Genomic DNA, 25,534 nt, shown 5'->3' on the forward strand with positions numbered 1-25,534 from the left:
GGGACCGATTGAGCGGTCACAGATGTGCGAGCCTCGAACGCTGGAAGCGGTGTTTACACCGTCATGTCGCTGCTTGCATGTCTTATTAAAACAGGGAATAATACAAGATGTTGGGACACAATGTGTGCACAATTCACAACTTCCAGATCCAAAGAAGGAAGTGGCCCCAAAACATGAGAAATGGACTAATTATGAACATTTTAGAGGCTGAAGTTTGAGCCATTTTTCATCCCATCTCAAACTCCCTCTGTTTTCCTTTCAGGCCGGGTTGGATTTGAACCTATCAAACGCCTCAGTAAGCTCACTGTCCCACACTGGGGGGGTTTGGATCAGTACACAAGGTTACATAACACAGCGTAGGTGGATTAAGGATGGGAAAGACCGGTCCGGAGCCGGGGCCAGAGTCCCTCTGAACAGGACTCCCTATGTGGGCCACGGGGATCGCGTGCGTGCCGGAGCTCTTAACCCAGCAGGAGAGCAGACACTAATACATAAATGCATGGCCATCCAAACATTTCTGCATCCTCCCCACCGCTCTGTGTACGTTTGTGGCTCAGAACGATGTTTAGCTAAATGTTTAGCTCCTCTTAAGCCTCGATGACAATACTGTAAAAGATGCATCTTTTATACATCCTGATGTCGGGTTGAGTGACTGCAGGAGGAGAGGCTGCAGCGTTATGTGCTGCTTTTTATCTGTTGACATCTCTCGACACACACGAGAGATTAAGCACACTTGATAATAAGATGGTGTTCAGCTCTGCAGGGAAATAGGAAACCGAAACGTAAGAGACGGCTTCCCCCCTCTTTCATTATGTGCTCAACAGCAAACAATGTACAATGGATTAAACCACCTGTATGCAGGAGCCGTGATAACAGTGATGAAAACACAGCTAAGCGTCTGCCTCCCACAATGCAGTTCAAAGCACTTGGGCCAACGTGTCAGCTCAGGTCTGGGCGAAGCCTCTCGCTGTGATTGATCCTCCCTCAGCCCTGACGGATCGTGTCTTTGCACGCCGCCGCCGTGACGCTCCGGAGCAAACAGCCGGCGCGGCGTCTCGACGTGAGCTGGGAGGGGGGGGTTTGCACGCCGTCTGAGTTTGGAGGAAACGGCGTTGAGCTGCGGCGAATACAACCCGGCTGGTGTCAGGATCACTTGTCTTATCTCAGAGGAAGGGAGGTCGAGCTTTTGATGCTGCTGCATTTGCATTTGAAAAGAAAGGAAATGATATTTGAGGCACGTGTGGGTGGACAGCAGATGCTGTCAAATAAGAATATGATACTTATCTGTATGGGAGACCCTTACGCCTCGTACTGCATGGACGTCTGATGCATAGAAACAGTTAAAGTAGAGGAAAGGTGGCGTGGTAGCTCAGCAGGTGGGAAGGCCTCCGGTGCGTTCAGGTGATTCAGGGTCACTGGGAACTGCTGGAGGCCCACGTCGACACTCGACCAAGCTTTATGTTGCAGCTCAGAGAGGAAGAAAAACAGCAGCGGAGTCGGAGGAGGAATGTAAACACGGTCAACTGTCAGCTGTGCTTTCATCACATGATGGGATGTACCGGACTGAACTCATCCCTGTTTAGATCCACAGCCAAGAGTGAAATATATGCAGCTTGGAGAGCACAAAGAGATACTTCCCTTTGTCATGTTTAGAACAGATATTACAGGTTGCATATGTAGGATTTATATAGGCCGACTGTATTACCATCCATAGTCAGTGTGTTACCTACAGTAAATGGCGGTTGGAGAACCAGACCCCCAAAAGAAATCCGTTATTTAGAATATTGTTGCTGTCAAACAACCTTCTAACGGGGAGCTGAAGCTGTTCTAAAGCCCACCAGACTCCATGTAAAAAAGGAGTAATTTAACCTTGCAGAATACAGGGTTGCTGGTCTACGGCTGCTTCCATCAGTTTGTTAAAACACAAGACGTGTGATGTCTTTGCATTCCCAACCACCACCTTCTAAAAGAGCCTCGAGATGATGTGTCACTCTCCACATGAATACGTAATATAGCGGATCTGAAGCTTTCATCTGGATTCAAACACACCTAAATCCACGTCAGCGCCGACTGCAAACACAAATGTGGCCGCTGAGCGTTTGGGTACCAGAGTGCTGTTTTGACTGGCCGGCTTGTGCCAGTTACTATAATTACGTTGAACACAGAATGTCAAATTGCTCTATATTTGGCACTGATTTTCTCCGGGTGCAGTTGGCTCATGCTCCGCTGCTCCCAGAAACATGCCTGTGCATAAGTGGCCTGAAACTTAACCCCTTGCAGGGCTGACGCTCAGCCATAACACAGACTGGAGGAATGCCAGGCCGGTGCTCTTTAACAAAACAAGCCCTGCACTGAGAACTTCCAGAGAAATCTCCAGGTAGTGTAGTGTGTAGTGTGTAATGTGGTGATGCATACAGTATGTTGTAATAGGAAGAGACACGCTGTGGAACTGGAACATGAGTGTGTGAGTCAGGCTCAGGTGTGGAACATGTAGACACACACACACACACACACACACACACACACACACCTTGCCTTGGATTTGTCACCACTGCACCGGTTGTTTCACAATTGGCGTGCCGGCCTGGTTTGCCTACATCAGTCCGGTCCCTGCAGAGTGGCGGTGGAAATAGCTTCCTGCGGCGGTTAGCTCGTAGGAGTCGTAGCTCAGCACGCCGTTTCCAGTCCAGACAGTGGATTCATCCGTCAGCCGTATACAGCTGCCTCTTAATCACCTGGGGGGAGGGGGGTCCTACGACAGGTAAGCCGCTCACAAACAATGATGTCTTGTCGAAGGCGACGAGAAGATGTTAGTCATGAGTTATTTTGGGGGTTTGGGGACGTTGGCGGGGGGGGGGGGGGGTGTCTGCTCCACTGAAGGAATGTGAGAAATGTGCAGGTGATTGTGATTACTGGTGGCTGTCTGCTGTATACGCTCCTTTATGGGTCCCGAGGTCCCATATTAGTGGCTTTGTGTGATGGATTCTTCTGAGCAAAGAAGAAAACGTTCCTCCCGTACACAACAGACGTCCTGCTTTTATTCAGTTTTATCGTTTTTACCTGCTTTGATTCAGATTTTTCATATTCCTGCTTTTACCAAGCAGATTTCTTTGAGATAAGAAAGTCTCATCTAATCTCATGAATATATAATACTGGCTAATTAAATAATTGATTACCATAATTAGCATACCTAATGCTGGGTGATAATTGGCTGCCTCTTGTGTCAATACACCATTTTTTACATTAGACGTAATGATTTTTGTTATTGTGACACAAAACAAAGGCGGCGTTTTAGTCCCCAACACATCTCCTGTACATCCAGACGGTAACAAGCCTCCAACAGACAGGCTGTCAGTCAGAGAGAGACAGACAGGCTCATCTCTGTCTGTCTGACGGAGGCTCTGTGGTCCTGCAGCAGCGCCTCAGTCGTGGTGACACCTCCAGACTCTTTATTATCCGTGCTAGTGTGCCAAGATTTATCCCATTAAAGTCTGGAATGCCCTCACGTGGGAAACAGATTGGACGTGCACAGTCAATTTCTTTGTTGGGCCTTGTTCACGTGTGTGTGTGTGTGTGTGTGTGTGTGTGTGTGTGTGTGTGTGTGTGTGTGTGTGTGTGTGTGTGTGTGTGTGTGTGTGTGTGTGTGTGTGTCTGGCTGGAGGATGCCCTGCTTTTTGTTTCCTCTGAGCTATTTTTATCCGGACAGAACTGCAAGCTCTCTGTTTTGCGTGGTTAGCAGACGACCCCGTCTCCTCGCTGTGTGTGTGTGTGTCTGTGTCTGTGTGTGTGTGTGTGTGTGTGTGTGTGTGTGTGTGTGTGTGTGTGTGTGTGTGTGTGTGTGTGTGTGTGTGTGTCTGCTGATTCGCTGGCAGGCCTGTGAGGTTTCCCTTGTTAGTCAGAAGACAGACAAAGATGATGCTTCTTCTCCTCAACAAGATGGACGTTTGGCATCAGAAACAGATAACTCAAACATTTAAGCACCTCTGAGATGCAGAGATGTTTACATCAGCCGGGTCTCGGACCTGACCTTCCTCCCCAAACGATGATCACACCCTCACCCTCATCTGCTCTCCCTCTCTCTCCCCCCTTCAGGGAAAAGCTGGCCGTGGCTCGCCTGCAGAGGGAAGTTGCACGGAGCAAGAGCGAAGGAACAATGGTAAAGTTCTATAATCACACACACACACACACACACACACACACACACACACACGCACACACTGCAGGAACAACAGGTTTCTCCGTGCATGCTCAGGTCAGGTTGTGTTACTGAAATCAGCTGGGACATACGTGTGTGTGTGTGTGTGTGTGTGTGTGTGTGTGTGTGTGTGTGTGTGTGTGTGTGTGTGTGTGTGTGTGTGTGCACACTGAACAGTGTGTGTGTGTGTGTGTGTGTGTGTGTGTGTGTGTGTGTGTGTGTGTGTGTGTGTGTGTGTGTGTGTGTGTGTGCACACTGAACAGTGTGTGTGTGTGTGTGTGTGTGTGTGTGTGTGTGGAGGAGGTCAGAGAGTGAAGCACGTGATGAAGCTCAGCTGATTGCAACCTCCGAGCTCCGACCACAAGCCCAGCTGTTAGACTGCACCGACGCTGCTCCTCTGCATGGCAGCCGGCCTAAAGCAGCAGCACACGAGGGCCCAACACTGCTCCCTGTGAGTCTCCATCCTCGCCGCAGGAGCAGGAGGAGGAGCAGGAGGAGGAGGAGGGCTTGTTTTCACTCTTCTCCCCTCTCTCCCAGGGCACATTGCAGGCTCACATACTCCAAGATTTGCTCAAGGGCACTTCAGCACAGTGGATTCTTGCTATCACGGAGGATTATTGTAGACGATGGGATCTACTCTCCTTGTAGAAACCTGACCAACGAGGGACGAGATGTTCGCCCACCTCGTTCCACTGCGTTCATCCTCGTTAAGTCGTTTGATGATCAGCATCAGTTTCCACAGAACGACTGGACGACTGGAAGGAATGCATGCGTTTGTACCGCTGTGTGATCATGAGTTCACCGTCACACCTGTATGCATCAAACCAGAGAGAGAATGATGGGAAACGTGTGTGTGTGTGTGTGTGTGTGTGTGTGTGCACATTTAATTCAGGTTGGGTCGACGTCGCCCCAAAGAATAATATCACCGGCCCCGCCGCGAGGCTCTCAGACTCACGCGAGGAGCGGCTGACATGCTAATTATGACTTTGAGGATTTCTGTCTGCGCATGCACAGGGTGAGAGAGAGAGAGAGAGAGAGAGAGAGAGAGAGAGGGAGAGAGAGGGAGAGAGGGAGGGAGGGAGAGAGGGATGAGTTATCTGTGCCAGACAGGAGGGTGAGGGGGGGAAGAAAGGGAGGAGGGGGATATCACTAAGCTCCATTTGAAATTGGGATTATCCCCGTTGGAGTCCTCTCTCTCTCTCTCTCTCTCTCTCTCTCTCTCTCTCTCTCTCTCTCTCTCTCTCTCTCTCTGGCATTCCTGGGAGGCTTCGGCGCTCCGGCACGGTTCTTCAATAGAAAGAGAGACTGCTGCATCTAGGAGATAATTGTCAAAGTGCTGGCGGTGTGCAGTGGGAACCGCTCACCAGCCACAGACCCCCATAGACCCCCATAGACCCCCGTAGACCCTCGTAGACCCCCACACCCTGACACCCACATCCATGCCCGCTCGCCCCCCCTCCATCCCCGCCTGCCAAGGCACTAACGGAGAGAGACGGATTAAAACGGCGGCGTTTGAAGTGGCCGTCCCCCCTCCTCTGTATGTGATGCCTCACTTTACCCGCCTCTGTTCTGGTCCTGGTCTTTCTTCTTCTACATCCATTAGTGTCTCGTGTGGAACGCCATCAGAGCCTCAGAAAGCTGGCGGTGCCTCCTCCAGCTGCAGGGACGAGTCCCACCGTTCTCCTGCTCCGTGTTGATGATGGTACGGCCGCCGCGGCATGTCGGCCTCGGGGGCTCGAGTTAACGACACGCTGCAGTGAGGAGCGTGTTTCTAATTGGCTCTCCTGTTGTGAAACACAGCGGTGCAAACTCGTCGTTCTGGATCGTTTGGGCCACTGGAGTGGTTTTGCTGCATCTCGGCGGTATTAACACGGCCACACAAGATGCATGTGTTATTAGTGGAGTGATACTCCCTCTCTTTGTTTCTCTTCATGTCGGGGCTCAGACGTGCTGCTTTTGGCGTGCGAGCTTTAAAAACCTCTGAAGAAAAACAGCGAGCTTCCCGTTGTGGTGTTTGATGGAGCACAGGTCAGGGTTTCTCCTCCGCCGTGCAACAAGCCGGCCCCTGTCTGTCTGTCTGAGTGAAACCGCTCATTCACGGCTTCACTGGAGGTTTCCTCTGGAATGTTTCACACCCGACCCAGAGGTGTGGTGCCGCCGCCGCCACGCTCTAATGATGCCCCTCTGAAGGGCAGCGTAAGTCCGTCAGCGGCAGGATGCCGGGTTTCCTGTCCAAACACAACGTGCACATACAACGGCCTGGTGGAGGCCGCGGTGGCTGATGGGGGCTCGTCAGGTGACATTAGGAGGCTGGAAACGGCTGTCCAAACATGTGAAAGTCTCTTTATTTTTCTTTGATATCGGAGCTCCAACAGATATGAGTCTCAAACTTACTGCAGATTCACACAGGCAGCTACTTCCCAGGACGTTTGGGTTGATTGTGGCGGCTGATTGCTTCACGGCTGACTGAAACGTAGATAAAGGAACTGGGGAATGTGTTTTTTTGTGTAACTCGGTTCTTTAAAAATCCGAGTGTGGAGATAAGAATGAAGCTGCTGCATGATGTGAATATGAAGAGCGGCTGGTGCAGGACGGTGAAGTCTGCCCCGGAGCAAAGATGGGACTCAGCTTATGTGCAGTCTTTAACATCGTTTACCAGACTGCATGAAGGGATACTTCTTCTCGACAGACATTGATCGGCAGATCCTGGATGAGTTCTGGCATAATGACTTTGTGGCCATTAGACCGTATCGCCGTTTGTTTGACATTGATTTATTATTTTGAAACTGCCATAAAAAAAGCACCTTGAGGATCTTTTGTTTTCGGCAGATAAAGAGGTTTTTTAAGACTCGGGGCCCCTGGTGGAGGAAAGCAGCGCTGAGGGACCTCGCTGGAGTGTTTCTGACAGCTGTTTGGAGGCCGTGTGACAGCGTGGAGGTTTGGGGACTCAGGTGCTGTCTCTGCAGATTGGCCTTATCAGCCACGGACAGCGGCGGCGGCGGGCCGAGATGGGGGTCCCCCCTCCCCCCGGTCCTCGCCACATTCACCGGGTGACAAGCGCTGACAGCCAGGCCCAAATCGCATCTCCACACCGGCCCTCTCACCCTCTCACTCTCAGAGTGTGACTGGATGACTGGGGTGCGTGGGTTTGGGTGGGAGGGGGGGGGGGCTCCCTTGGCAATGATAAATGGGCCACTCGTATGATTTAGCATATTCCTGGGGAGTGTGTATTATTTGCTATAGTGCCCGCGGCCGTCTCAGAGAAGTGGTCCACTCTGATGTAGTGACTCTCCATGATAATTGAATTGATGGAGCCCTGGGGGACGCGGGGACACGGGGACACGGACTCTTAGTGAATAAAACACCATCTTATTTCTACAACAACATCTCAGAAAGTCATACACATCATATCCTGGAATCGTCCTGGGGATGGCATTTCATTTAAAAAAGATCACTGTGTCTTCACGCTAGCATCACATGTGTGTGTGCCATGTGGCTAAATCCTCCTCATGTTACACTTTCATTTGAATACACACACACACACACACACACACACAGAGCCAAGTGGCATGTTTTATTTATGAATGAAGAACCTGCACGGTGTATTGTGTCCCCGTTGTTTGCTTTAGCAGCGAGCCAGAGATCCGCTCCCGGCCCTTTGATTAGGCAGAAAGCTCCGACTGAGGTTGAGAGGGGGGTTTGTGTAATGAAGAGATTATTGAGCCCCCTGAACTGTACCCCAAACCCTGCATGAACCCCCTAATACAGTTGCAGATGGTCCCACGTACAGAATGGGAGCTACACACTGTACACATGCACTTAACCAGATCACCGGGGCTGCTTTTTCTTTATGGAGGCACAACAAGGAGAGGCCGAGTCTCTAATTAATTTAGAGTCCTCTGTGGATCCTGGAGGGTACCAGGGGGGTTCGGGTCGTCTCGTAATTCAGCTCGGATGAATACCATTACCATCTAATGCTGTCCAATTACAGAGGCCAGCTTCATTCTGGGCTCTAACATGATTCCAGACGTGTGTGGATGTGGAAGTAGGAAGCACTCGGCTGCTGTTTAGAACACGGCAGTCTGTTTTATCCCGACTTCTCATTTATTTCTCCTCCATGTAGTGTATTGAAATCAATAGCATCCTGCGGTCCGTTCAATCACAGGCTTTACATGATAGCGGTGATAAATTCTCTCCTATCTAGACCTTTTCTGTTATCAAGCAGGAAATGAAAGCAGCCTGGCCTGTGCCAGAGGTCAAATTCAATCCCCAAACACCCAATCTGGCTTTTATTTCAGGTATCTGGCTCAGCAGACCAGTATACGGTCCTGCCGGGCCATTTATAGATGACTTTCCTCTATTCCATTACGTTGTTTTCAACCCCAGCCACTGTATTGTTTGTTAGAGCCGGAGATGCTGGTTTTCTTCCAGTAAAATGTTGCCCTCTACAGGAGGAACGAGGAAGTGCATCTCATCCAAGTCAAGAGGGAGGATTATCTCCTCAATCAGCGGATTAACTAAAGTAAATCTCCTCACAGAAAGTGTCCATCACGTCCATCAGCTATGTGTTGACTTTGAGATATCACGGCATCGCTCACCACATTTATTAAAGAATATGCTTTCGATTAGCAGCCTCTTTACCACGAGGGGGGAAGACAATAAACATTTGAAGTGAGACGAGGTTTTGCTCAGGATTTCTGGCCACATACAGATATGGTAATGTTTGATTTAACGGCCTGAGGCCTTGTTAAAGTGCTGGAATTGTATATTGAACAAAAGCAATAGAGGCTTTTTTTTACTGCAACGCGGACCATAAATCCTGTGTTGTTATTGAGGTTGTTGGCACGACTCTGTCAGCAGACACACAGTGGCCGGTGGTTTATGCCTGTGGGGGGGTAGTGAGGCTAGTTAGATTGAACACATTAATACGTGTGTTTCTGCAGAGAAAAGCCCTTTTGTGCTGCTTTGCATTGGAAATCAACTGAACTACTTGCCTGCTGCTTTCATCCTTGTGGCTTGAGGAAACATGGAAAAATATCAGTAATATGCATGTAAAACGCTGCCTTTTTTCCATCTCTTGGCCCATGTTTTCCTCACAGAGAGAAGATGAAGAAGAGCCAGAAAGCGGTTGGTTGTGGTCCAGATATATAGGTCCACGTCTTGGCAGACTGATGTTCTGCTTTACGCGTCTGCACGGCTGGATTTACAGCAGCCATTACTCCTGACAGCGAGAGCCTCCCCGTTGTGTAAAAGAGGGCTCCGCATAGTAACCGTGGATTTATGGCCACCGTGAGGAGCAGAACTGCTTTTAATGGTGACTCGGGTTTAATATTCCCTCTCGCCGAGCGATTCACCCACTTTACAGTCTGCTTTCCTAACAGAATTCCTGCCAACAGACAATATACGCTGGAATGAAATATGATTGTTCAGCGGTTGCATTCCCGGCACGATATGGTCACAGTAAAAAAAAAAATCTAAAACGTTGATTTACAGGCTTTCCAGTTGTTTTGATGTTTTTCTTTGCAGATTTAAATGGTGTGCACCAATCAGGGCCCTCGTTCCTTCACACCACTAGATGTCCCCATAATGCTTGTGTGTGAGCTGCACACTGAATCATGACTGTCATTGGTGCTCAACAGACAGGGAGATGCATATTATGTTGAACAGGCATCACAGACTTTTCTCTGCAATCACCGATCTCACCTGTCCAGTCAGATAATGATATATAATCTATATAATCTGTTCCCGGGGGCCGACAGGATCGTCCTCTGCAAACAAACCCTGACTCAGCAATAACTGCACCGGGGTTTCCCATCCAGCAGCCCAGTTCTTTCACCTGACAGGATATTTGCTTTTTGCCCGACTGTGAAACTATAGAAGGTCGGGTCTAATCCTCGTGGTCGCTCAAAGCTCCACCTCGACTGTGTCACAATGTCTTCCTCGCCGGGTTTTGAAGACGAGGAGGAGGTTTCTGTCTTCTGGGAGCAGGTGCATGCTGAGGCCATCGGACGGAGAAGGAATCCAATTAAAAAGTGGAAAGAGAGCTTTGGTTTGGGGATGGTCTCTCCGGTGAAGAAGGGGGACAGATAAGAACGGGGATCTGTGGAGTCTTGGCGGGGTTAACTCCAGAGGAAAAGGTCCAGAACACTTCTAGCACTTCTCAACCTTTCATTCTAGTCAAAAAGAAGAAGATATGAGCGATGGCTTATATTCTTCATTCTTTGGAAAGTGTGTTGGTTTGCACCTGAAATGTAATAAAGACAAGACGGAGGCGCCGAGATGTTGTTGTTGACATTTAGCATGAACTTTGTGTCGTAGCGACAGAAGCGAGAGGAGCTTCATTAAGAAGATCTCAAAGTAACAACAAACTTAAATGTCATCGTGCCCTTTTTTCTTCTCATTTCCTTTCAACCGAGGAAGAACAGGAGGTTGGATACGAGCAAAGAACAAAGAAAGTTTGTGTGACCAGGATTCACACACACACACACACACACACACACACACACACACACACACACACACCACTGACAGATCTGTTTCCTGTGTTTCCCCCCAGCGAGAAAAGCTGATCCACGAGCTAGAGGAAGAGCGACGCCTGCGACTGGAGAGCGAGAAGCGTCTCCGGGAAGTGACGGAGGAGTCGGAGCTGGGACGGGAGCAGATGGTTTCTCTGCAGCAGCAGTTCTCCAGGTGAGAGGGAGCAGGTCTGCCTAAACCTGCAGATATAAGACCAGAACCAGACTGGGACCCTGGAGGTAGACCTCGTAGTAGACATGAAGCATTTTAAAACCCTTTCCAGACACCAGAAGGTCACGTCTAGGCCTTATGATGACCGACATAATAATAATAATAATAATAATAATAATAATAATAATAATAATAATAATACTTTTATTTGATAGAGCACCTTTTACAGACAAAACCACAAAGTGCTTCACATGATAAAATTGTTCAAATGTATATGAGATATACTGTATATCAGACCTAAACAGTAGAATGAGCAAGCAAAGAAATAAATACCACTAGAAATAAAATTAAATAAAACAAATTTAAAGGATTTAAAAAATAAATAACAAACATGAGACCAACCTGTGATTATTACTGTTTTTATTTTATTTATTTATATGTAAAGTGTCTTCGAGTAGCTTTTTAAAAGCGCCATACAAATAAAATGTATTATTATCATTATTATTATTATTATTACAAAAGCCAGTTTCAACAAATGAGTCTTCAGATGCTTTTTAAAAGCATCAACAGAGGCCACAGGACATTACAGGCTAGAAGTTGGATAAACGCCATCACATCATTATAAATACCTCATAAAGGCATGACAAAACCACAAAGGATCCATTCAACACAACAATCTTGTAATGCAACACGCCGTGCTTTCTTTCCTCTCGCCATTTAAAAGTACTGCTGATGTTTCCCTCTTGACCTCGGTGCTTTTAAAGGCAGAACTTCTGAAGTGCTCGAACATCGCTCTCCCGTCATAACTTCAGTAATTCACGAGCTGCCGCTGCATCTCGCGGCCGCCGAGGTGTGACGGCGAGGGACGGCCAATCAAAGCCCAGCTGATGCCTTAATTATGCGATAGGCATTCAGCGCTTCACTTCCCCCCAAAAGAAAAAGCAGAGGATTTCACATGAAGTGTTATCTTCTCATTAAGCTGGTGGAGAGAATCCTGCAGGTTTTAATGGAGCTTCAGTGCAGCCGGAGCCGAGTCGCCGCCAGGGGAGGAATCCAATATTTAAGAGCCATTCCAAAGATTTATCACACATTGAAATATCCCACTCTGAGTTTAACTCGCTGGTGTTTCTCACCGAGATTCAGCTGCCTCACATCTTTTTTTAATAAAAGCCTTGAAAAGGCTGCTGAAAGGTGCTTCAGCCACCCGACCTCTGTTGTTTTGGTTTATTGGTAGGAGTCCATGCAGGATGTGACCTTTGTGAAATGATGGTTTACGGGTCATTTCCAGCTGGTAGATGATGACTTCCTGTCCGGGAGGAGGCACGGAACCTTTCTGGACCAATTTTTCTGTTTGCAGCAAAGGACCTGTCTGTGTCTCCCTGTCTGACCTGTCTGTGTCTCCCTGTCTGACCTTCACGGAGACTTATTGTGTTTCCTGCAGCCACTGCCTCCTCGGGTCAGACCACTAAAGGGGGATGGGGGGGTTACTGTAGAGGTGAGTTAGTAGATAGGGGAGCAGCTACATGAGCAGCCATGTCTGGAAGTCAGGACATGTAGAAAGCTTATCCCTGATTGGGTGTTGCACATGCAGGTCCCCATGGAGACGGATGAATTTGTCAGGGGTCGTTCTCATTGGTCGGTGCTGGCTCTGCATTATAGACATAGATTCCTTCTTTTATCGAAGACTGGGGGGCTCAAACTTATTCACGCCGCGGCTACGTTGTCATCGTCGTGCTGAATCGTGTGTGCGTGTGTGCGTACCTGGCCCTCCTTTGGATTAACCCTCTTACACGGCAGCCAATGATTGGTGGCTCTGTGCCGCGGTGGCAGATGGGACATCAATGAGGTCACTTTAATTAGCGACTTACATCCAGAAAAAAGAAAAAAAGAAGGAGATATCTCGGCCACCGGGCGACGAGCCAGCGGCTCCACATGTACCTTTGCCCCACTTGTGTTGCTGCTCGCAGCTCTGGACTTCATATACCAGCGTAAACATACGTATGTGTGTGTATATATATATATATATATATATATATATATATATATATATTATATGCACATTAGGGGAATAGAAAGCTCGGGTTAATCAAAGTCTCGTTCCAGATAACAGCCGTAAATCATGTTTAAGTGGACATCCAATCTTTGAAACAGACCTCAGATCTGTTTGACCCCCGGCAGCGATTGATTTGCGTATCGCTAATTAATCCACGCTTTGAATCACGAGGAACGGCGGTGAAATCAGCCGCTGATGAAATGCCAAATGTGAGAGCAGAGATATCAAACAACATGCAAATGAGCGTGTGAAATAGATTTGCCAAAAACGGGTCCTTGCACCGGAGGCCGAGATGTTTTCTGTGATGAGACGAGATGAGAAGCTAATGTGCTGCTTGTTGGAGGTTCACATGAACAAACAGCCGAGGAGGAAGAAGATCAGACGCCGACTCCTGGAGCCAGACCTCCTCCGGAGACTCCTCTTCTTCTTCTTCCAGCCTTGCGTGTGTGTGTGTGTTTCTGTAACACTCGCACTATATCTGGCACAGTTTGAATGTAAAACTCCTTTTTCTTTTTCTACTTTCATCTGCAAAACAAAAAGATGTGAGTGTGTTTTCATGACTGAGATCAGAGGCCCTGCATTCCTCAAGTGACTGGCCATTTAGCAGCAGACGTAGGTGCACACACACACACACACACACACACACACACACACACACACACACGCTTCCATCCACACACACCCTCCCCCACCACGTTGGGCTCCGAGCCTGGTGTGTGTCACATGCCCTCCCCCTCCTGATGTGGGTCAGTCCCCCTCCAGCACCACTAGCATGGCCTGCCGTCACTAAACCCCCACGGATTAGTGGGAGACTCCAGTCCGGGACCCGGCCCACCCCGGGACCCGGCCCACCCTGGGACCCGGCCCACCCCGGGACCCGGCCCACCCCGGGACCCAGCCCACCCCGGGACCCGGCCCACCCCATTAAGAGCCCGCGCCGGACGGAGAGGAATGGAGGTGAGATGACCGGGGAGCAGACAGGAACCTGGGGGCCAGCGGGGCCCCTACAGGGCCCGAACATGAAGGAGGCACCTTCCAGGTAATGAAGGATCCTTCTCCTCTTAAAGATTGTCGTTGGTGTTTTGGAGATGAAGGAGAAGCGGAGGTTCGATATCTTGTTGGTTTTTTGTCCCTTTTTCTTCTCTGGAAGTCGTCCGAAGTAAACCAGGTTTTTTCTGAAGGCGGATTGGAAATAAAATTCCTCCTCGCCGCTCAGATCGTCACCCAGAACACACGCACGCTCATCAGCGTAACCATGGCGATTAAAGTCTACTTGACTCTGACTCATGGCCGTCCTGAAGGGCCCTCTTCACGGCAGGACACGGGAGACTTACGGCTCGACTAACAACAACAGCAGACGATGACTGGTGCTGCAGATTTATGTGTGTGTGTGTGGGTGTGTGGGTGTGTGTGTGTGTGTGTGTGTGTGTGTGTGTGTGTGTGATGTAAACAGCCAGGAATGGCGGCGTCTTACAAAGTTGTTTGGAGAGTCCCACTCCGGTGGAGATCCCTCCTCGCTCCGCAGAGTAGAGAACCAGAGTCTGTGTGCTGCTCTCATTACCGCTGTTCCACAGTGGACGCCACAGCTGGACCGCCACATTCCCTCAGACAGGGGAGGGGGGGGACGGCTCTGTTTGCAGATCAATGCCCTCTCTCCTAATCATCTAAACATCCGACCTCGCCCAGGTGGAGTTTTTTAATTTGGCCCCCTGCATGCTTCTGCAGGACTTAGCCGGATGAATCGGCCCCTGTTCAAGACGACACATCTGGGGTCATTAACAGGATCAGAGGGGGTCGGCCTTTTGAAGTCCCTTACTCCTGACCAATGGCTGTTACATAGATCATAGGTGTCTGGACTATTTTTGGGAGCACTTCGTATTTAAAGGGTTTATTGGTCCAGAAACAAGAGAGTTCTCCCTGATTGAACTGGATTTGGGTTCTGGTCCCTCTAAGCACCGTGCCGGGTTTGTGGGTCAGAGTGCGACCCCGTTACTCGCTGGTAAATATGTCAGACAATCAGGAACACTTGTGCGCGGCTCACATCCGGCCTTGGATTAGAGGCGGCGGTTATGATGTTCATAGGCGTGCTGATGAAAGAGGTCAGATTACAAGCTTTTTGTGGAAGTAGGGCATCGGTTCTCTAAAACCAACCAGCATGTGATTCAAGCTGACCTCATGGTTTCACTATAGATTCGCTCGCCTGGCAGCTGCAGGAAAATGAAGCTCTTCTGTATGGTCTGCTCCGACTCTGCATGTTCCCAGCCGTCAGTGTCATCGTGACGAAGGGTTCCCACCGGGACGTCTTCCTCCGTCTCCGTCTCACATGTGGCTCACACATGCCTGAGAACCCGGGGAGACACGAACCAACGAGATGCTCCCGAGGACCGATGGATCGCTAACTGCTTCCTCCTGCCAGAGGTGAACATCTGGGGGGGCGGCGGCCATCATGAATCTGCACTCTAAACCCTTCCAAATGTAGAGAGAGATGAAAGAGCAAGAACCTAAAACTCCATATGTCTCTTTTTCATTGACGGTCCTCGAATGCACCGGGCGGCGGCTCTGCACAGTCTGCAATCAGAAACGGTATTTGGATGAATCATGTTCTGATGGAGCTCTGTGATTTAACTGGACGTCCTGTGATGTTTTCACAGCGGTCGGTCAACAAATATCAGAATGAAATATGACTGTCGAGGAATCCTAAATGCTTCGGCCTCTTGATCTCTCACTCTTTGGCATGTGTGTGTTGTTGATGAGGTCAGAGGTCGCGGACGGGAGTCCGCGGTCATGAGGACCCTTTTGTAATGCTACCCCGCTGTAACGTGCATGACTGATGTGCATGACTTTTACAGCTCTGAGGTGTCCTCCAGGCTCTGAACCAGGCTCCCTCTCATTCATCTGGGTCACGACGAAGAAAGGGTCTCCTCGCATGTTTTCTGCAAAACAGCCGTAAGAGGATAAGAGTGGCTTAGCGTCGGGTTAAGCCAGCCAATCATCCGGTGGGCGTACAGAAGTGACGGCTGGAGTCTGAGAAGAAGAATGGAATATTCTTGTGCTATAGCGGACGGCGTGGCGGGGCCGCTGAGGTCAGATAAGTAGCCGGCGATGCAGCGGCGGCGGTCACGTGAGGGTCCCCGATGGCCCCGGGTCAGCCACACAACCAGGTGATTGTTCTCTCTGTCATTTCAGCCCGCTAAAGGATTTCCCAATTGTTCCTCCGGTCAAATCTGATTAGCGGGTCTGGGTCCAACCTGAGCCTCTGACAGCGCTGATGAAGTGAGAGTATCGCCACTGATCTGGGCTACTTTCATACTTTCACACACTGCAGCTTCTCTCTTCTTTCTTTGTCTCTCATTTCAAATTGTATGCTTTGTGTTTTTTGTTGAAGCTTAGGGTGGATTTTATGATTATGATTATGATTTACATGCTTTTATTTTGAAGTCGCTAATAAGCTGCTGCCAAGGAATGCTGGCAGGCTGAATATCCAACCACGGCAGGAGGGAATGTTGAGCTGTGAAACATGCAAAAGGGAGCAATGATTGAAATAAACAAGTGAACCCGTCCTGACACAGTGGGAGAGAAGATCGTGGAGAAACAGAAATGTGAGATGGCATTTCCAGTATTCTAGCTTTTCTTGCAAAAAGTGTTGATTCTAGTGAAGCCAAAGCCTTGACACAATGAAGCGCCACACAGCTGCATACACACACACACTTAAACACACACTGGCTGCCAAAAGAGGGGAGATCCCTGTCCTTAGTGCTGCTTCATCTCCTGCAAGTCCAGCTCTGATTCCTGTCTGATCCAGGACCAGCAGGCCTGCCTGCCTCCCAGCGGGGGCCCTACTCCTTCGGAGAGGGCTTAGCATGGACATATGGGAAAGTCTCCGCCTGCCAGCTCACTGTCTGTGCACAGAGCCGGCATGGGATAATGACACACTGGAGGCACGGCGAGCAGAAAGGACCACGCTGCCTGTGGATGGAGCAGAGAGCACTCAGGCTTACATGATGACTGCGTGGCCTATTTCCGCCTAGAGAGCCCACATCAGCAGTGTGGAGGTCAGTCTGCAGCGCCGTGCATCGGGATGTCCCTCCACATGGAGCTGAGGGACGCCTGCGCCGCCGTCCTGGCGTTCCTCCGGAGGAGCCGTGGAGCGAAACATGGAGGGAAGCTGAAGACGCGGTGAGTTGTGAGCTGCCGTCGTCAGCTTTCTGAGGGATTCTGATCGTCATCTGTGGAGGAATCTGTCATGTGTGAAGGTTCAGTGGATAGAAATAGAAAGCTGCCTGGTTTGAAGTTGTGACGTTTGAGGAGAAGTAGAAGTAGAAGAAGACGTTAACCGAGACTCCACGCAGCATTTCACCTCTAACTGTCCCGCTGTGTTCTGATGATGCATCACTTTGCTCTCCGTCACACCGGCGCTGCAGACGTGTGTGTTTCCTGTGTGTGTGTGTGTGTGTGTGTGTGTGTGTGTGTGTCGGACCTGCAGGCTGATAATTGATTGCACCCTTAATTGTATTTCCTGGACTGCTGACGAACGCCGTGTTTGAGATTCAGCGTGCGCTGCTCGAGGGTCAGGGAAGTCAGAATTTGCTTTCGTCTCCACAAACGTCCTTACACACACACACACACACACACACACACACACACACGTCCCTCCCTCCCTCCCTGAATGATGTTTTAGTCCGGCCGTTGGCGAGCGCTCAGAGATTAATCACAGCGTCGCACTGAGCAAGACTATGTATTTATGTAAAGTAATGCTCTGTCATCTGAGAGCTATAATCCATCCATCATGCACATTTAGCAGACTCTCTCTCACATATGAATAGGTTTTAGAGGGCTGAGTCTACAGTCATGACAAATGATAGTGTTGATTTTATGGGATGTTTTTGCGGGACTTCATTACTTAAATGTACTTTTTGAATCAGCTCTCAAAGTCGTTATTAGTGCATCGAAACATATTATTAGAAGCGGTTTGATGATATTAGTATTTAGTGATTCTTCTTTGTGTTATTCCAAAGAAAATGTGATGATAACTATTAGTCCAGGCAGAAACGGAGAGGATGCATTTGCTGATGATTACAGGTATGAAGACTGTGGTTGTTGTTGTTTTAAATTCCCAGAATAGAATTTCTTTCAGAATAGAATAAATCTTCCCTCCATATGAAGTGTCTCGGTCCCGAAGCACCGCCGCTTCACTTCAAAGCGTGTCAGCTCTTTGTCCGCCGGCTCCCGTCCAGCGAGACGCTGCACATCTGTGCTTCATGTGACTTTGAAATGCAGTGTGGCTCGGGGGGGCCGGGTTGGAACCACAAAGGGTCTCTTTCAGGTGTGTCATCAGTACCACAGAGTACCTCTGACCCCGGGAGGCAGAGGCATCAAAGTGTTTCACTGCGTAATGTGGAGGTCGTTAAGGTCGCGCTGGAAGTTTGTCTGGAAGTTATGCAGATCTGACGGTGTGTGAATGACCACATCATGTATCTATTATTCTGTTTGTTCTGCTGGGAGCAGAGCAGCACTGTAGTTATGTGTGTGTGTGTGTGTGTGTGTGTGTGTGTGTGTGTGTGTGTGTGTGTGTGTGTGGGGTGGGTATATACTCTAAATATAGTAACCTCAACTGATGTTTTAATGGTGGTAAATATGTATGTACTTCCCTTTCCGACGCTGAACAACCAGACTCCATTGACAAAAACAGTCATTTTACCGTGCAGAAAACACACAAACCCACTTAAAAAACAGATCTTTTTAATTGTGCAGTAGAAAGGATGCAAATCTTTAGAATATACTTAAACTACTCTGCTAGTCCCACCCCGGAGTCTCCGGTCCTCGTCCTCGCTGCTCTATAGGCTGTGCTGATTAAGGGCAGCGTTTAAAGCAGGAAGTGGTTGAGTCGCGGCGAGCGGCCTGATTACAGCCGGCTTTATGGCTCAGCCGGACAGATGGTGAAGCTGCAGCTCCAACGTTCTCAACGCCGACGTACAGCCAGGCCGAGGGAGCAGAGCAACCAGGACATTACATTATTATTATTATAGGCAGGAATTAAATACATGCACAAATGATTCCATTCAGACACTAAACAAGTGTTTTCTTACACAATTGTTGTATTACTGATATTTAACTGAAGCTCTAAATATAAATATTAACATCATGTATCTGATGATTTCTATGATCCCAGCCGGGTCTAAGATCATCACATAGTTTCTCAGCTGTATCTCATTCCTGCATTATTTGATCAGAAAGTGAATGTCAGGTTGAAGTTGACCTCACAGCTGCAGGGATGACATGTGCCTCTCATTCAGATGGAAATAGACATTTTTGCATGCAGCTCGCAGCAACAAACTAGCAGCTGAGTTTGTTTCCTGCAGACCGGGACTGGAAGGTCGAGGTCACTCGCTCGTCGTCTGATGCTGTGATTGCACTTAGTCCGAGCCAGCGACACACACACACCTACAAAATCACACACAATAAGTCTGTAAGTGCTATAGTTGCACATCCTGTTCTCTATCTAAGTGTTCCCGGTGTAGAGAAGCGAGCAGCAGCATACCATCATCCGTCTAGTGTGTCTCTGATTCAGTCCCGTTCTCATCATCATCAGTTTGTGTGTGAGTTATTGTGATGCAACGATCCATTTGCATCTAATAACGCTGTAAAGCAGCTTGAATCCTGTCTGCGTTGTGTTTGTGGTGGAGCAGCAGGTTCATCCTGGCTGCTCTGCAGGAGAGATTAAAAACAAGTCACGTAGTGGACCTGCGTTCCACTCCGACACCTCGGAGCTCCGGCTCTTAAACATGCAGCATACGGTCGTCCACCAACCGACGAGGCTTCAGTGAGTCCGTCTGTCGCTCACCGGCCGCCGTGTGTTCTGTTCTGCAGGATGGAAGAGACGGTGCGCTCGCTGCTGCAGAACCAGGCCGTCGTGGAGCAGACCGCTGTGGACACGGTGGACATCATGAAGGCCTACAAGGTAAACCAGCATCCCTACCTCCTCCTGGGGTCTGACCCTCCCTTCTCCTGGGGTCTGACCCTCCCTCCTCCTGGGGTCTGTCCCTCCTCCTGGGGTCTGTCCCTCCTCCTGGGGTCTGTCCCTCCCTCCTGCTGGGGTCTGTCCCTCCTCCTGGGGTCTGTCCCTCCTCCTGGGGTCTGTCCCTCCTCCTAGGGTCTGTCCCTCCCTCCTCCTGGGGTCTGTCCCTCCTCCTGGGGTCTGTCCCTCCTCCTAGGGTCTGACCCTCCCTCCTCCTAGGGTCTGTCCCTCCTCCTGGGGTCTGTCCCTCCTCCTAGGGTCTGTCCCTCCCTCCTCCTGGGGTCTGTCCCTCCTCCTGGGGTCTGTCCCTCCTCCTAGGGTCTGACCCTCCCTCCTCCTGGGGTCTGTCCCTCCTCCTAGGGTCTGACCCTTCCTCCTCCTGGGGTCTGACCCTCCCTCCTCCTGGGGTCTGTCCCTCCTCCTAGGGTCTGTCCCTCCCTCCTCCTGGGGTCTGTCCCTCCTCCTGGGGTCTGACCCTCCCTCCTCCTGGGGTCTGTCCCTCCCTCCTCCTAGGGTCTGACCCTCCCTCCTCCTAGGGTCTGTCCCTCCCTCCTCCTAGGGTCTGTCCCTCCCTCCTCCTGGGGTCTGTCCCTCCTCCTGGGGTCTGACCCTCCCTCCTCCTGGGGTCTGTCCCTCCCTCCTCCTAGGGTCTGACCCTCCCTCCTCCTAGGGTCTGTCCCTCCCTCCTCCTAGGGTCTGACCCTCCCTCCTCCTGGGGTCTGACCCTCCCTCCTCCTGGGGTCTGTCCCTCCTCCTAGGGTCTGACCCTTCCTCCTCCTGGGGTCTGACCCTCCCTCCTCCTGGGGTCTGTCCCTCCTCCTAGGGTCAGACCCTCCCTCCTCCTGGGGTCTGACACTCCCTCCTCCTAGGGTCTGACCCTCCCTCCTCCTGGGGTCTGACCCTCCCTCCTCCTAGGGTCTGACCCTCCCTCCTCCTGTATCCTATACTGATACCTGTTAGTGCCTCCCATGCAGCAGTAAATACTGGAGCATCTATGCATCTAATAGCAGGTCAGCATATAATTGATCAGCTACAGGAACAACAACATGACCCAGCGGAGTGAGGTTAGCCAACGCTAATGAGAAGTCAATGCAATGGCAATAATTTACACTCTAAAATCTATAAAACTAGAAACAAAAAGTTATGTGGATTCTCTCAGCAGTCATAAATCATTCATACAGGAAGAGGAGTAAACTCCTGTTTAAATAATAATAACACACACACGATGGTACCTGAGCATCTCTAATAGAGCTGTAACCATACGGATTCTGTTTCACATCTCTGTCTGTGTCTCCCTCGTCCTGATCCTGTTCATCCATGACCTCTGACCCCGTTACATAAGAGAAGGAGCTGCTGGGTTTCAGCAGAGAGGCACAGAGAATAGAGATGTTTCCGAGGCGGCGGGTCGCTGGCTGTGTTTCTCACTCCGTCTGTGTGTGATGCATTCAAGTGTTTTGATCTGCATCAGCAGCACACAAGTCTTTGTTGGATGTCACACCCAGCGTAGGATTTATTGGTGGACATGGAAACGGAGAACCATCATCGTGTTTGTAATATGCAACTTCATATTTGGATGAAAGCAGGAGGTTTCAACAGTGAGGGAGAAGGGAAGGTGATGACTTAGTGTCCATAGCAGGGAACACATTTCTCTTATTAATATCCAGAAACCGAACGCAGCATCGTGAGTTCATCAGTGTGCAATAAAAAGAGTCTTTATATCCGTTTAGAAGATGCAGGAGATCTTTGAATGATGGCTGCAAGTAAAACTGAATACATTCAGACTTATAAAGAGTGAAAACCAGTTTTCTGGATTCATTACGTCTGAATCCTCACTTTAAACGTTTTCTTGCTTTGAAAGAATATTTTGAATATTTAATTACAATGATAAAAGCAACAAATTCTGAAACGGGATAAATCACTTTATCTAATATCTTCAATCCTTTTAATAGGATTAAAACTCTTTGAAACAATCACACATTTCCCAGGATGCACTTTGTTTAACCTGACAGGAATATTCCTCGACAGGAAGTCATGCTGCTGTCACTGAAACTTTCCCACATGGAACTCTGAGCAGCGTTTTGGATTTGTCAGCACATTTCAAACCTTCAAAATTTAAAGTGCAACTTTGAGTAAAAGTTTGAATCTGAATATTTATAACCCGGCTGTAAAATAATAAATACTGTCTGTAACTCAACCGTCGGCGTAGCCGGTTCCTCACTCAGTGGTCGAAGCTAATGGATCATATCGGATTAAAAACGGGATCTTTTCTTCTTCCTTTAAATATAAATACAACGCCATCAGAATTCCCCAAGCACCGGGTGTTTTCCTCGACCGACTCATCGGATTCTTCTTCTGCCCCTGAAACGTAGATCCTTTTCAATTTCCCCATTAAATGTACTTTCAAACCAGAACTACTAAAGGCTAAATATTATTTGTACTGCGATGAAGAGATGCTCAGTTAACAAGTGCGTCCTTTCCTTTCCTTGAAAGCGAGGAACGATCTTTGGAGTCTCTTCTGGGTGTTGGTGCGAGCCAGAGAGTCTAATTAGTGTCTAATTATTAGCAGTAGTTAATCATCACAGATGCTAGGAAGCTAAAAAGGAGGCGAGGAGGAGAAGAGAACTGGCAGAGAGACTGAGAGAGACCAGATGAAGGTCACCGCCACTCTTTGGAAAACAGTGAAACATGATTAGGGATTATGGGATGTTTGTCGGCGCTGCTCCCTGTCGTCTGCCCATCTGATCCTCTCCTCTTTCTTCTCTCCTCCTTCTTCCCTCTGATTTCTGCCTTTCACGCCTCCTTACCCGTTTGTTTTTGCACCCTGAAACATTTGTCACACCTCGTTTCTGAACGCCTTCGTCCCATCTGCTCAGGTTCTTTATTCGCCAGATCGTCTTCGTCTCTCTAACCTCGTCTCCTTTTCTTCTCTTCCTCAGGACAAACTCTCGGAGGAAGTGCGTAAACAGTTCGCCGGCCCCGGAGAGAACGGCTCTCAAACGGAGCCGGATCCTCCCAACGCCGATCCCGATGCCAGCCAAGCGGAAGAGGACCAAGACAAACCCCTTCTGGATCGCCTCAAGGCCCTGGAGGTATCTACTCCTACCTTTCTTCTCCCTCCTCTCCCCTCGTCTTCATCCAGCCTTCCAGCCGCCGCCGGCTCTCCTTTTGTGGCCGGTTGTCAGACTCTTTGTTCAGTCGCGTCTGGAAGCATGACAGCTCATCAAGTCCTCCTTTTCTGTTTGGAGAGCAAAGTCCTCCTGTGAGAGTCGCCGTGGGGGCCCGGGGCTCCTCAGCTCCTCGGCTCCTTGGCTCCTCAGCTCCTCAGCTCCTCGGCTCCTCGGCTCCTCTCCAGCTCGGGTTTGTTTTCCTCTGAGCTCGGGGATTTCGGCCGTGAGCTCCGAGCAGGAAGCCGAGGCCGATTGGTTTCATTATTTCCACCGGACACTTCCTCTCAGATCTCTTCAGCAATTAGAGGACTTAATTACATCCGGCCACCTTCTCTTTCCTAACGGTGTCTTTACCTCATCAAACAACATCTGCATTTTCTTTTTAAGATAATAAAACACTCCAGAAGCTGTCTCACAAGGAGGTACAGGAGTCCCTTTTCCCTCCCCGGTAGAAAATAGTCCCTAATTACAGCAAAGTGGCAGGTAATTGCCCGTTGCTGCTCAGTTATCTCCCTGCTGTCCCGGCGATCCATCCGATGAAGCACATCACCTTAATGTTACCTTTAAATGCCTTTATTGGAAGCTATCTGTTTCTATCCCGCCGTGCCGGCGCCGGTGATGGATGCGCCGCCCGGCGGACGCGGCGAGACGGAAGCCGAGGCGATCCATCACGCGGCTTAGATGAAAACAGCCACGCGCTGTTGCTTATCTTAATATATGATATAAAGTGTTTTTAATGATCTTACGTATTTAACTTCCCCTTTAATTCCCCGCCATCGTTCTAGTTCTAACAAACACATCATCCATCACAGGAAACGTGGTCATTTCTCTGCTGCTCTGCTGCTCTGCTGCTCTGCACTGAACTGCTCCCAGATCAGCGTTCGCATTGAGCCTTGTAGCCGATCTGCTGACAGCTTCAGGAAGAAAATGGAAATAATCTCTCACACATTTAAATGTCTGTCAGCTAAGAGAGCAGCTGACGTCAAGGTTTCACAGAGGATGTGAGAGGAAAACATTACAGCATGAAAAAAACAATAAATCCATGAATAAATCCAAATGACATTGAGATTCCTGTTTCAACCTTTTAAAGGCTTTTATGTCATCGAGCAATAAAGCAGAAAATAACATTTATGTCGGGGTTCAGGTAACAAAATACCACTTAATGTTCCTGCTGCAGCTTGGGAGAGTCGGATAACACTTCATAGTTCAGGAAGAAGAAGTAAACACATTAAACGGGGATTCTTTTAGTCGCTGTGGAGGAAGAATGGATTAGTCTTCCATTCATAAACACACGCGCTTCTTTAACCCGGTCATTCATTCCAGCTGCAGCCATGACGAGGTTCCTTCCCAGCCGGCATCATTACACTGTTTTGGATTGTAATTATGCTTCCCGTGTTCCCATCAAGGCGTTGGTACTTTCTCCTAAAGGTCAGAGGGCGACAGCAGCGAGCCGGGCTGGCGGCTGACAAATTAGGATCTCCCAGACATCAATAGGGCGCCGGAGATATTCTTATTAGCTTCCCAACCTGCAGTCGGCTCGCTGCCGTCCCCCCAAAGTTCACCCCCATAACTTCCATCCCTTTGACCTTTCCCTCCGCCTTACCTCCTACATCTTTTATCAGCTCGCTCCCCGGTTCGCCGTTGACATCTGACCTTTCAGCGCGGCAGCAGCTCCTGCTTGATTGCTATTGCCGTCTCCACCGTTGTTGTTGCATCACATGTGAGATCCGTTGACCCCCGATGTGTCTGGGTTGTTCTGCAGGAGAAGAACTCGGCCTTGGCGTCGGAGAACGAGAGCCAGAGGGAACAGTACGAACGCTGCCTGGACGAGGTGAGTGCCAACCCTGTTTGTCTCCATCACAACTGAGATTCAAGGTCGCCAGGACTCGTCAAGGTCGTACGAGCCGCCAGATGTTTAACTGGAAAGTTCCCCATCTCTGCTTGCATGACTTTTGACTTTGTGAGTTTTAATGAGCAGGGTTGGTGATTTACTCTAAACACAGCTGGAGGCAGGCGGAGGTGAATTGTTATTAACAATTAATTTACTACTATTTACTAAAATCCCTCATCTCGCTCTGTAATGGAGAGTTTCAGCTCCGCTAAGCTGCTACACCAAGCTTCTACCTAAGTCTGATTTATGTGAAAAAACACCTTTACGACAACCAGAACGCTGCTTATTTTTCATGCTTTTTAATGCACAATTATGGAGCCCTTAATGTCAGGAGGCCACTCGTTGATGCTCGTAAAAATAATGAGCAGAAATGTACAATATGCACACCGTCATACCTGCAGCTTGTTGTTGTTGTTATTAATTGTGCTCAATATTAAAGTGGAATATGAGCTGTTACATAGCGTTAGCCTGACGTGAACCGGCTTACGTAACACTTCTGTGCCCTCCGGTTATTTGGGAGAGCTCC

The 25,534-nt window shown here is 49.2% G+C and overlaps 1 protein-coding gene across 6 annotated transcripts in view; it reads left to right on the top strand.

Annotated features, from left to right (window-relative positions):
* The window catches only part of LOC311010133 (nck-associated protein 5-like), a 98,758-nt gene that overhangs the window by 50,151 nt on the left and 23,073 nt on the right, over positions 1–25,534 (top strand). For 5 of the 6 annotated variants that reach the window (XM_084004659.1, XM_084004660.1, XM_084004663.1 and 2 more), the window contains 5 exons: positions 4,093–4,156; positions 10,752–10,885; positions 19,803–19,893; positions 22,887–23,039; positions 24,880–24,948. In XM_084004659.1, the coding sequence (XP_083860785.1) occupies positions 4,093–4,156; positions 10,752–10,885; positions 19,803–19,893; positions 22,887–23,039; positions 24,880–24,948 (511 nt within the window). Of the gene's footprint in view, positions 1–2,635; positions 2,762–4,092; positions 4,157–10,751; positions 10,886–19,802; positions 19,894–22,886; positions 23,040–24,879; positions 24,949–25,534 lie in introns of those variants that run through there. The other variant, XM_084004662.1, reaches the window with a different exon arrangement.

This window comes from Eutrigla gurnardus (assembly GCF_963514095.1).
Source record: "Eutrigla gurnardus genome assembly, chromosome: 24".
NCBI classification, from domain to species: Eukaryota; Metazoa; Chordata; class Actinopteri; order Perciformes; family Triglidae; genus Eutrigla; species Eutrigla gurnardus.